The 12,693-nt window shown below is 35.0% G+C and overlaps 1 protein-coding gene across 4 annotated transcripts in view; it reads right to left on the bottom strand.

Moving 5' to 3' along the window:
- Positions 1 to 550: 550 nt before the first annotated feature.
- Positions 551 to 12,693, bottom strand: part of KIF14 (kinesin family member 14) — a 36,002-nt gene continuing 23,859 nt past the window's right edge. For 3 of the 4 annotated variants that reach the window (XM_075508181.1, XM_075508179.1, XM_075508183.1), the window contains 8 exons: positions 12,282 to 12,376; positions 11,297 to 11,518; positions 10,960 to 11,144; positions 10,204 to 10,362; positions 9,500 to 9,619; positions 6,972 to 7,046; positions 6,186 to 6,324; positions 551 to 6,047 (listed from right to left, as the gene is read on the bottom strand). In XM_075508181.1, the coding sequence (XP_075364296.1) occupies positions 5,656 to 6,047; positions 6,186 to 6,324; positions 6,972 to 7,046; positions 9,500 to 9,619; positions 10,204 to 10,362; positions 10,960 to 11,144; positions 11,297 to 11,518; positions 12,282 to 12,376 (1,387 nt within the window). In that variant the 3' untranslated portion in view covers positions 551 to 5,655. Of the gene's footprint in view, positions 6,048 to 6,185; positions 6,325 to 6,971; positions 7,047 to 7,242; positions 7,792 to 9,499; positions 9,620 to 10,203; positions 10,363 to 10,959; positions 11,145 to 11,296; positions 11,519 to 12,281; positions 12,377 to 12,693 lie in introns of those variants that run through there. The other variant, XM_075508182.1, reaches the window with a different exon arrangement.

The following is a 12,693-nucleotide window of genomic DNA, read 5'->3' on the forward strand; positions in this document are numbered from 1 at the left end:
GGACTTACTTTAATTAATAGAGGTATTCAGAATTAACTCAGATTGACAGATACATGAAATAATATTTTTTATGTTGTCTATGGTGCTCGCTGTTGATCAAATGTTAGCTCAGGACACCTTTTTTTCCAGTTTTGTTCTGTTTTCACTGCAACAATCAAATTATATGAATGTTGATTTGATCATATACACCATCTCCTATTCTAGAAACCAATACCATCATGACCATAAACATACTAAGACAACAAGAACAACAAACAAAAGGGCAGGAAAAATATTCAGGAGTAACCAAATCTTGTTACATATACTGATTCCAAGTGCTAAAAAGAGCAGAAAACAAACAAAAGATGGCAAATATTTTTAATTTATAAAAATAAAATATTAGGACTTCAAAAAAAAAAAAAAAACCCACAAACAGCCCTTCCTTGGGAAAATGCATAAACAATCTCAGATCCTACTGCAAGCTAGGAATGGAATTAAAACACTGTCCTAAAATAATAATACCCTCCCCCTCCCCCGCAAACCAAATCCCCACCTTATAATGAAATCAGAAAAGTTGCAAAACATACAAAAGCAACAGGACTCATCTACTGACAGTATGTTAGAGTATATAAAGAATAAGAAGTTTCCTATCAAATAATAATAGCTTGTATTTGCGGAAGTGAATCAGATGTAGTCTCCTCTTCTACCTGCAGATGCCATTACTAGATCAAATTAAATCTAAACTGAGGCTTGTTGTTTTTCTTCATCTAGAGTATTCTCATGAGTCAGTGAGTGCTAGAGGAGTTTACTTATCCTTAACTTCTAACCCTGGTACATGTTCTTTAAAAAGCATAGCTAGAATGCGCTTTTTTCTAAAAATGGATTTACATACAACGTCTCAAATAAAGATGGGCTAACATTGTTTGAAGGCTTCTCAAGTAATCCAGAATTCATATTCTGAAGAAATACTTCCTCCCAGGACTGTTACCTTTACCTGAAATGAAGATGTTTCTCATTCCTGATTAGGTATAAAAGCGAACAGTTTAGTGCCTAATCAGTTAATTTGATTCCCATGGCTTTACCAATTTCCACAACAAAAATCAATTTACATTATTTTTTGTGCAGTAGTTTACCTTGTGTATTAATGCTGGATGATGATAAAATGTGTAATTTTAATCTTATTTTCCTACTATTAAACAAATAAAACTAGAGGCTAATTTGTAAAAAGCAGTGAAGTAGCAGATCAATACTCTCAGAATCATTATGTATTTATTAATGTAGTACTATTTTTCAAATAAAGAATTGAACTGAAGAAATACCTATTTCTTATTAAATTCTTTAAGTGACTTCTATTACGAAGATAATTTATTTCCTTAGTTAGATTTTTCCTAGTTTCACATTTTCAAATGAAACTATGGTGCAGAAGTCTGAATACCCTACCTCCCCACTTCATATTTAAAAATCAAAACAAAGCCCCCTTCTTTTTCTTTTATGTTAGTCAAAAAAATCCATGGGTCAAGTACATAAAGTTCTAATTACTTGTTACCTGACATCTGACTGAAGAATATTTTCCTGAGGGAATAAGAGAGGACATGAAAGGAAGGAAACAAAAAACCACCAGAATAGAAACCAACACAACCCACAAACTACAGATGACATAAATACATATAACAAGGTAAAGCCATTATAACTTCAGTAAACAATACATCCCATTCAGGTCTCTAAACATTTCTTCATAACACTTCCCACTCCCTGCCCATGCATGTTCCTGACTGTTCACTCAACGTTTCTTTCAGGGACACAGAGCTGAAGACTGTAGGTTTGAGAACCCCAGAGAAAGCCTTTCAAGACCAAATTTAATGTTCTTAGCAGAAGCATGACATCAGCTACTATAGTGACTAAGCTTCAGCCAATGCCAAAAAAGCCCTACCTATGCAAGTGTGTGTGAATGGGCTCTGTTGGTACCTATGGCTGCAGATGGAGAAACAGTAACTGGAAAACATTAGCCAAAGAGAGGAAACATACATGCTGAGGGGTATAGCACATCCAAGTCTCATGGGTAAGCCAACACAAGCCTCCACTTCAGAGTCAGCAGCTCACAGTTGTTGCTCCAACCTTGTAGCTGTGAGTGATTTTTACATGTGGGTGCAAGTGAAGTGTGAAGGAATAAGTGTATGTACTGTGTGAACAGTTATCTGCTGGAAGTAAACATCTTAATTCTATTAACAACAGTTACTTAATAAAAGGTGTTTTAATAAATACTGGTTGTGATCCCACTCCCATCTCAATTCCCCCATCAGAGAAATTTACAACACCAATATACATTCCTGCGAAAGTAATTAACTTTGTGACATACTAAAGTAAAAACTCTACTTAAATTGCACTGTTTTGGTGTCCACTTTAGTTTACAGTTTAGAAGAAACTCCAAAGGTACTCTCACAAGAAGATTCTTCTGTGTATTACCACCATCTGCCAGAAGCTATCCAGACCCTGACTTTACAGTCAGATCTGCAAAAATGCAAGATGGTGAAAATATCTGGACCATACTGCACAGCCCTTTATCTCAGCAATATTAGGGTCTACTTCATTTCACCACTATGCCTAGCAAGTGATGCAGTGTTCAGCCATGTCAATTCCTCTGCTGACCTGGGCTTAACCCACACTTCCCTCCAACTCCTTGGAAAGACTAGTAAAACAACATACCATTCAAATCAATCCATCCCAAAATCTGCTTGCTATGATCCCAATTCCTTGACATTCATAATTTATAGATGGACTAGCCTATAGTTATAAATATACCTTACCTTATGGTATATTACACCAATAGATTACTGGAGCCTCAGCTAGGCTTTATTGATGTATTAATGCAATATGTTATGAGAGCACTAGCTCACTGATGATGTATAGTCACTGTATATATTGTAAGAATGAAGTACTTCAATGATGTATAACTGTAACAAGGGCACCAAGCTGAAGAAAACACTAGCAGAAGTAGGTTTTGTTAACATATTACTCTAAAATGTGAATACAGTATTAACGATGTGAATAAGAGAGAGACTGATTAGACATGTTTAGTTAGCGGGGGGGGAGGGGAGGGGACACAACAACAAAACAAAACCCACAAAACCCAAAAAACAACCAAGCAGCAGGAAGATCTTGGCAACATTTTCACTCATCCCGCAAAAGCTAAATTTGATATGATTAAGGGTGCCCATACGATACCTCAGTTAAAACTCTATCAGAAACCCATTTGTTTGCAGAGTCTTTCTCCCGAGTTTCAGAAAGGCTAAAAACTGAAAGTCAGTTTAAGCTCCAAGTTTGTGAAGAACTTGTCCTTCAGGTTTAGAAAGAAAGAAAAAAAAACCCAAAACAATAACACACACAAAAAACCCCAGACAAAAAAAATTCTCATAACAACACACAGAAGTACAAAACCCAAGATGTTTTCCGAGCAATGTTTCTCATTAAATACAAGAACAAAAGCAAACATGATTAATCATCTGGGCAGCTGGAACACCAATAACACACTTGAATAATTTTGCAATGGGGACTTGACGTAACACCACTATATTTATTAGCAGAAATTGGAAGGGACTGAGTATTGTGACATTAATAGGTTTAGATTAGTTCATGAGTATTCAGCCTCTAAATGTGCGCTGTTAAGTGTCTTAATAGAGGAAAGAAACTTAGGTAAAGAAGCCTTTTGTTTGTTTTGTTTCACTTGTGAGCTACAGAAAACACTTCTCACTATTTCTTACTAGATTTTTACACTACAATACTTTCAGCAAGGAAGCAGTACTCTCAGTGACAAAGAAAGTTCTCAAAAACAACTGTGTATGGAAGAAAACTGACAAGGAATTTACACTTGAATTTGTAAAAACTGGTGATCAGGTACATGATCTAGTTTTACTCTTTACAATGCTCACGCTTAGATACATGATTCAGAAGAACCAGTTATGTTTTTAAAACTTTCAGCCAAATACAAAAGAATACCTTTACAGAAGTAGAAATATACCAGGTTTCTCTTCACTTTTAAAGCGTAAAAATCTGAACAACTGAATATACTTTGTTAACCCTTGAGCAGACTTGTAAAGGCCTTTACAGTAGGAAAGCAATTAAGCAACATCACACCTCATGTAAGAAGGAAATTATTAGCTGCAATAAAACTTGTTGAATATTTTTGATGGCAGGACTGCACTGCAAGACATTTTATGTCAAAGTATTAAGGTATACTAGTCTTAAGAAAAACGTATGTGGGTTACCGGTTCAGCATAATTACCTTTCCTCTTTTCCTCCAAATCAGAAAGGCACAAAATCACTGAATAATAGCATCAATTATAACCATAGTGTGAAAGTTTTCAAAGGAAAAGGATGATTGACTCTCTTTACTGTAGAACTATTTTCTGTGAAAAGACTAAGAGCCTGACATGTTCTCAAAGACTGAAATTCTCAAGATGTTGAGCATCTTCCCTCAGAAGGAAAGATGATAGCTATGACTATCTGGCTTAGAAGCTTTGATATATCGGAAAAAACTTAGGGTTTAGCTTATGAATTTCTCAGCACTGTTGCGAGTAAAATGTGCTAGGTCCAGGCCTCCTAGAACCCAGTATTAAGGAATAAAAATTCAAATTCATTTTCATCCTTGCTGTTAATTTTCACTGGCTTCAGCCAGCAGACTAAAGGTAACAGGTTAAACAGTGACTAGAGTAAAAAGCACAAGTAAGTAGTTGATTGGGAAAGTTCTCTACAGCCTCATGGGATGACTTACATATTATTTAGGAAGAGCTATGCTTCTAAACCACTATGAATAGTATTGAAAGTGATTTGAGCAAAAGATAATTTACTAGCAACACTCAACATGAACTTACTTCAGATCGAGTTGAACAGCACCATCATTGATACTTTAAGCCCAGATTTTTCAATGGATTACAAAACCACTATAAAAAAAGCATTCAAATAAGGTTGTAAAGTACTTTTACCATCTCTCATAGTTTTCCCCTAGAGAAATAAATACAAAGTTTTTGCTTTGTTTTAACAAAAAAAAAAGTTGACATAAAAAAAAGTCATAAAAACCACTTTAAAGTTGCAGTAGCACTACTACATCATAATGCAGCAGAGGTGAAGCAACAATGTTAACGAAAAAATTGGTATCTACATCATCTACCTTTCAAGTGCCTAAGATAGGAAGGCAGTCATCTTCTCTAACTGTATGCAATATAAATGTATGTTACAAATGTACAAATGCCCTTCAAAGGAATCTCCTTCCACTGTTACACAAGAGTCCCAAGTCAAAGGTTTAAGATGAAGAGATATGAATGTCCTACCAAGCATTTACTGTGTTTCCTAGTTATTCCCCAAGAGTTTTTAGTTTCTCCATTCATATTATCTCCAATAGATTTTTTTTTTTTTTACTTACTGCATTAAATTATTTCTTATAGGCTTAGGTAATAATAGACTTTTATTAAAACAAAAGGCACTATATTTTAAAGTCTAACAGCCCCTTAAGGAGTTCCATTTTTCTTGTGAAATTTAGGGTACTTATCCTCATATAATCATGTCATTTGCTTTCATACCGCTTACTAATAATATTAGCAATAAATTTTAGCTTTTTGTGATATATTGCTTTCCCTTCATGTAAAGGGAAAGAGTTTCCCTGAATTTCTTGATAATAGCACTTTATACCCATTGTATCCTACCAGGTGAAAGCTCTGCAGGAAATAGAGGTGAAGACTGGAGTTTATGTGTGTGTTTTGGAATCCCCTTCCATTTCCAAGCAAATTCAACTTCACCTGTTTCAACCCGTCCTCCTCGAGTCTCAGTAGTTTCATTACAAAGAGTTTGAGATTTCAGTGATGGCTGTCCTTGTTCAAGTTCAAAATTCATAATAAGGGAATCAACCAGAGAGTCCAATTCATCCAAGTTCATAAAAGGCATGGGTGTTTTCTGGATAGGATTGTTTGCAGAAGTAGAAGACAAGGCAAATAAACTGAAATAGTTGTTAAAATATCCAGCTATGACACAAATCTTTTCTGCAAAGCTCCTGAGAGGGCTTGTGTTTCTGGATGACCCTACGCAAAACAAAAGCAAGAATCATCAAATGCAGCATTTTGCAAAGAGAGACCAAGTAGCCCTCCCTCCCTCTTGCTTTACAGGTCTCCTGTAGTCCACAGGTTACTATCAAAACACGTAATAACTCAGCTAAATACCTTGTAATGTAGAAGAAACAATTTGACAGACTTCATCTAGGCACTGTTCCAATTCCAAATATTTTGCAGCAATGTTAGTGCTTTTCTTTATTTCCTGATATAGAGCTGCTGCTTCTGGTAATTGAGATTCTATTTCTTTCTGTATTGATAAAGAGCAATTTAAAAAGAACCAAATACATGACAGCATATTAAACATGCCCATTATGGATTCAGTCACATAAAACAGGCCAATGTTGAAACACAAAATGAAAGTGATGCCAAGTCACAAAATGTACAATAGTGTCTTCTGAAAAGAAGTGCAGATTGACGGGGGTGGGGGGGAACGGGACAGGACAGGACTGTAAAATCCAGAAAAGGTTTGGCTCTTAGATGATAGATTAAATAATCTATCCTGGCTTTTAATTAAAAATACCAATAACTATGGCCATAAACTATTGCAGTAGTTATAACACAGTTATACTAGCATTACTGAACTTGAGGCTTTCAACTTAAAAGAAAACAAAACAGATGGTTAGGCTGTTCATGATGAGCACAAAAAGAAGGTAGATAAGATACAAGTACTTCCAGAAATACTTTAAGTAAAATTAAAATCAAATAGTTCTGAGTGGAAATGCAGTTGCCAGAAAAGTTAGCATTCCAATCACAAGAATGCCACTGACACAGGAAGTGTTATCATGCAATTGTAAATATACAGAAGGTAGTTTAAATTCCTCCTCTTTGTTAAATGCATCCTTTGAATTTAAACCCCAGACTCAAAGCACACATTTTGTGAAACATTTCTCTTACCTTTCTGCAATAAGACATGTTATTTTCAAGGAATCTGGCTAATGCCACAACATTATCCTTTATTCGATTTTGAATCTACAAAGAAAACTTTTAATTATATCGTACACTTGATTCAAGACAAATTAAAAAGTACATTTTAGAAGGATAACAATGAACAATAAGTGGGCATACTAATAAGAAAAATACCCAAAAGCAGAAGTAATCTTTCCTACAACATATGTGCAATTTTTCGAATAAAATGTTAATTGGTAGAAAACATTGTTAACTGTAACTGCAAGGTTTTAAATCACCCCTTAATACAAGAGGATCGAATGAGCAAATATAAGTATTCACTAAAGAAAGGATGTCCTGTAATATTTGTGTCACTGTCATTTTAAGTGGCAAGGGTAATCTCTTAGTTAATACCCTGGTATTCTCTCTCCGACTTCACATTAGTTCCACCAGCAACAAGCACATACAGGAATCCTGCAGATACATAGGAATCTGCTGCAAGTGAATAGTATTATCTGGAAAGCAGACTGCTCAATTCCTTTTGCTGAAAACATGAAGCATTTGGGAGTTAATCAAGCAGATAGGAACATGAAAGATTTTGGACAGTTTCACTATTATCTGTAGGAATGACAACAGTGAAAACCAGAGTAGGAAGAAATTTTTGCTTTCCTTGAGACAACTGCTCCTTCCCAACTGATTTGAACCTTTTATCCCAGGTCATGTATTACAGATTTTTGAGTAGTAACAAATTCTTCAGAAATAAGTATTTTGTATATCCCAACTCATTAATGAGATTTTCTTATGGGCCACAGTTCTGCAAGTTTCCCAACTTTGAAGAACAAAAATAAAAACACATGAGGCAGAAGACAGGATTGCTCAGTCACAGGTAAACTGTCACCTTTGGACTTGCATGCTGTCTGTACAAAACATATTTATTCAGAGGAAAAGTGGCAGAACAAGCCTATATATCCCAACACTGAAAGGAAGCATGTACACTATATACATCTAGTACCTTGCTGAAGAATATTTCAATCTTTCCGAAGTATTTCCTTGGTATTCAGCCAGGCTTTCTGTCAAAACGGCTCACCCACTAAGAAAGTGGCATATTTCTAAGGGGTACTCTAGCTTGCCTCCTGGAATTTTCGTACAGTCACAGAAATATTTTTAACTATGGTGCTTATTCCCTATACTTTATTCTCTACTTTGCATAACTCCCTATAGGATCATTTTCCTCACAATTTGTCATCTAAGCAAAATAAGAGCACAAAATAACAGGTTGTAGCTTAAAAAAAGGCCCTCCAGGCAAAAAAACAAACAACCTACTACTGAATTCAGCATGTAATGAGGTCTGTTCTGCTTTAAGTGTCAAAATACACTACACACACCAATAACAGTGTTTTTGTTTCAGAAGAACTCTGGCTTCAGCATACTGGGGAAAAGAAAACAACCCAAAACCAACCCCCAATCCTATTAATTTGATAAAATGTAACTGCTAAACTTCTATCTGGAGGTGGGGAAGTACATACACATCTGTTTATTATGAGGTAGTAAGAATCTCTCTTCTTAAAATTACAAGATTAATTAAATTGAGGTCTTATTATAAGAGATAAAAGCTTCCCATTGATTTAATTCTTTTTCATATTACAATAAATTTGGAAGGTGACAGGAACAACTCATTAATACAATATAAATAAATAAATAAGAATAAAGAAGTTGTAATAAAGAAGTTGCTCAAATTAGAATACCACTGCTGCTTAGCAACCCAAAAAATATTTGAAGGTCAGCTGTGATTTCTGTGAATGACACGAAATCAAGCAGGACACTTCTGACTTCTGTGCTACTAAATAGCTACTTTAGTAAAGCCATTTCCCCCTAAAGTGCCCAATTCATGAAGGTGCTTCAGCATACCCCAAGCATTAAGCTCATCAGAAGACTAGTTCTTAAAAGATAACACTAAACTATTTTAATATTTAGATAGCACACTGTTTGGGACTAGGACTGTAAGAACAACGTATGACAAAATGAAGTCTTCAAACTTTCTAATAATCTTCCTGACAATAACAGTGAGTGTAGTAATAGCAGAGGCGATTACTATTATCAATATAAAATACCAATTAACTTTCAGGATCATAAAGTGTTACATATTAAACATGCAATCTTTTTAAAAAACAAACTTAACAGTAGTATACAGAATAAAAGGTCCACTTGCTCCTTTGCGCCAGTTTTTGTATTCGCCCTCTCTTTCATGGTTACACTGTGAAATTTTACACAAAATGCCCTCCAATCCACAGAGAAATAGTTCTAAATAAAATACACTTAAATGTTCAGTCTACATATGGGTGAAAGGCTAAACACTGTACAAAAATTCTGCAGGATTGTAGTCAATATTCCCACTTACAACCCATCTCAAACCTGTGTTACTAATCATAACTGTATTCCTACTATAAGCTTTCTAGACAGAATTGCTGAAAAATAAAAGGACATGATCAAGTGCCTTTAAGATATAGTAGTAGTTTTTAATCTTATTTTCATCTCACCTCATTTTGCGGATATTGTTTCACAAGTTCTTTCTGCACCATTCTTGCTTTTTCCTGTACAGTATCAATGAGAAACTCCAGCCCTGAGCCTACTCCATCACAAATGGCAAGTACAAAGTCCTTTCAAAATAAAGGTTCAAAACATAATGATTAAAGGAATTGGATATGGCCATGAATTGAAACAGATTTTCCATAGTGGGCTAGAAATGGAATTTTGTTTTGAGCAATTGTTCAGTGCTGGTCTGTTCAGTCACATGTCATTCTTGGACCACAGGGGCTCAGCACTTTAACCTCCTTTTCCTAACTTTCTTCAGATTTCTGAAAATTCTGTGTGGTACTTAATCACAGATTACTGAAATAAGTATTGAATTTCAGTGAAATAGGTAGACTTGTACAATCTCAGTGCAGATAGCACAGTATTTCTAAAAGCACAGTATTTCTTTCTCTATATAGGTGGACATTATACAGATTTGAAGTGTGGGTTTTTTAAGGAGAAAAAAAACAAACCCAAACCATTTCAAGGGTATTAACACATATCCATTTTCACCATAAAAATGTAGTAGATAAACTCTGAACATACATAATTCAGCTGATCAAATTGTAATATGTAACTATTTCCTTCTAAGCACAGTTACTGAAAATAAGTGTGATGTCAACATTAAAATTACTATTCTAATCACTATTTCTAATAAACATTTTTTCACCTGTAGACTAGTTGCAGGAATGTTGTTCTCTTCAGAAAAGGAAATATCAGCTCTTGTGACTACTGCCAAGTGTCCTATGTACTTCATTGTTTGTTTTACTGTTTGTTTTACTTTGCTCCATGCTTCTGTTACCATCGAGGATATATCTGAAGAACATCCCTGAGAAGTAAAGGCATATCATTCACTGAAGCTAGAAAGCATCTCTGGTCAAAGAGCACACGCTTTCTATGACACAAGAGTTTGTAGCACACAATAGCTTAAGGCATTTTCAGCTTTACATCTTCCTACTTCCAATGGCTTATTTACCACAGCTAAAAAACCATACCTTGCAATCAGAGAAGAATGGTATCATTATACTTACACAGTTAAAAAAAAAATTACTCTTCACAAGGCTGTAGCACAAACAAAAGTAATATTTACTGGTCACTAGTTTATAAAGTTTATAAACAGTAGCACTTCACAATCTAAACCAGCATTTGCTCTTGTCATTGCATGTTTTATTTTCCCCTTTTATGTTTAAGAACCTGTGCTATTGTCAGGGCCTGGGCACAGAAGGGTCTGCATTACTCTGAACTAGCATATGGAAGTACCAGTTTAGCCAGCAAAAATGCACCCTTTGCTGTTCCTCTTCCTTAGGTGTGTCCATTTGTCATTGCATACATTGGACATTTAAGTGGTTTTAACGAGTCTGTAGTAAATATTGCATTAATGCATAGAACTTCTCTACACACCCATGAATTCTTTAATATACTTTACCTGCAATAGTAACTGTAAATAACCTCCCAAGTTCTTTACTTCCTGTTTTATTTCTTCTTCAACTTTTATAGATCCGGGGCACTTTTGGACATTGTTAAGCCAGAGCTTGGTTAGAACCACAAGCCGGTCAAAAGCAGAGATAATTCTGATGCTGTAGGACCGAGCAGCATGATCAAGAGAGAAAACTACAAGAGAAAGAGATCTATCAGCAGGTCTCCTTTGCAAATGAAAGTAGGAACATTAATTCTTCTGACAGGCAAACATATGAATGCTTGTGCATCTGAAAGACAAGTCATTAGTAATGTTTACTTTAAACTGTTATGAAAATGAGACTTACAGTTTTCTTGACATTCTTCATCTTGCTGTTCATAGGCTTTTGAAATGGCAGAAACTCCAGAGAAAATGATAAACAAATTATTTAGGAGACTATCTGCTATGCTCTTTCCTCCTTCGTGATTCTGTTCCAGTAAATCTAAAGCTGAACTTATAGATTCTTTGCAAATTCCAGGAAGAAGCGATTCAGAAAAGCTTGGGCATATGCTGGACTTTTTCTGTGAACCTGTATGATGTAAAAGCAAAACATATACGCAAAACACTCTTCGTAGGAGTGAACAGTCAGCATGTCTTTAATGACTATTTTATATTGCTTCTTCAGCAATGTTCAACTACTCGATAGCAAGTCAGGAAAAAAAAACCAACATGTATACAACATTCTACATACTTTCTAGATTCAGTTAGTACAAAGACAAATTCCATAGTGAAATTCTTTAACATGAATCCATCTTTTTCAACAATCGAACCTACAGAGAGACAGAAAATAAAAAAATCCAGCCAATCTAAAATAACTGAATGCATAAAAAATATTTGGAAGACTGAAGCATCCAGTATTTCAGAAAAAAAGTTTATAAAACCTGACCAAAAGCTTAGGGGAACCTCATTAGTTGAATGAACAGCAACAACTCAAAGTCTCCAAATTATTATATCAGGATTCAGCCTCTGGCAATTTGTTACATGAACTATCATCTTTCTCCAGTTAACCCGCATAGTTAAGCAGAGTAATGTTTTAGATAAATTTCTTAAATAAGGATCATAAGTACTGGTCAGGAAGTTTTTGCCCTAAGAAAGCATAATCAAAGATACAAAAGCCTTTACTGTTAACAGCTTGACATCAAAACTTGAAAATATTATAAACAGGACACTTTTCATTTTGTTTTCCAACCCACATTTTTTTTAACAACTATTAGAAGTGCATGTGTTTTATACATGTAGTAGTTTCAAGTTCTCAGTATGAAATGAAAGGTGTTCTGCCATACGGTAAGTACCTGATAGATAGGAAGCCTGTATATTTTGAATTGGTTGCAATTTTATCTCAGACAAACATCCAGAAATTCTCTTGTTCTTCATGAAACTTCTACTTCTAGGAAAGGATGATAGAGTGAAAACATGAAAAAAACTTTAAAAGGAAAAGAACCTCTTTCCCCATACCCACTGAAAGTTCAATGAATATTAACAGACATTAGGCAAACAAACCAAACATCTACTTTTAATTAATCAAACACAAAACCTAAACAAGAGGGAATGCAAGACAATACAGCCCGTAGGATGGATACTACTTATTTCCTCAGGCTCTTGCTACTATAGCAGGATCTTCATTCCACATTCCCATTTTTAAGCTACTGGTTTATTACTGGATTATTATTACCTGGAACTTGAGAAAAAAACCCCACATCTCTT

Source organism: Mycteria americana, chromosome 7 (assembly GCF_035582795.1).
Source record: "Mycteria americana isolate JAX WOST 10 ecotype Jacksonville Zoo and Gardens chromosome 7, USCA_MyAme_1.0, whole genome shotgun sequence".
Lineage (NCBI taxonomy): Eukaryota > Metazoa > Chordata > Aves > Ciconiiformes > Ciconiidae > Mycteria > Mycteria americana.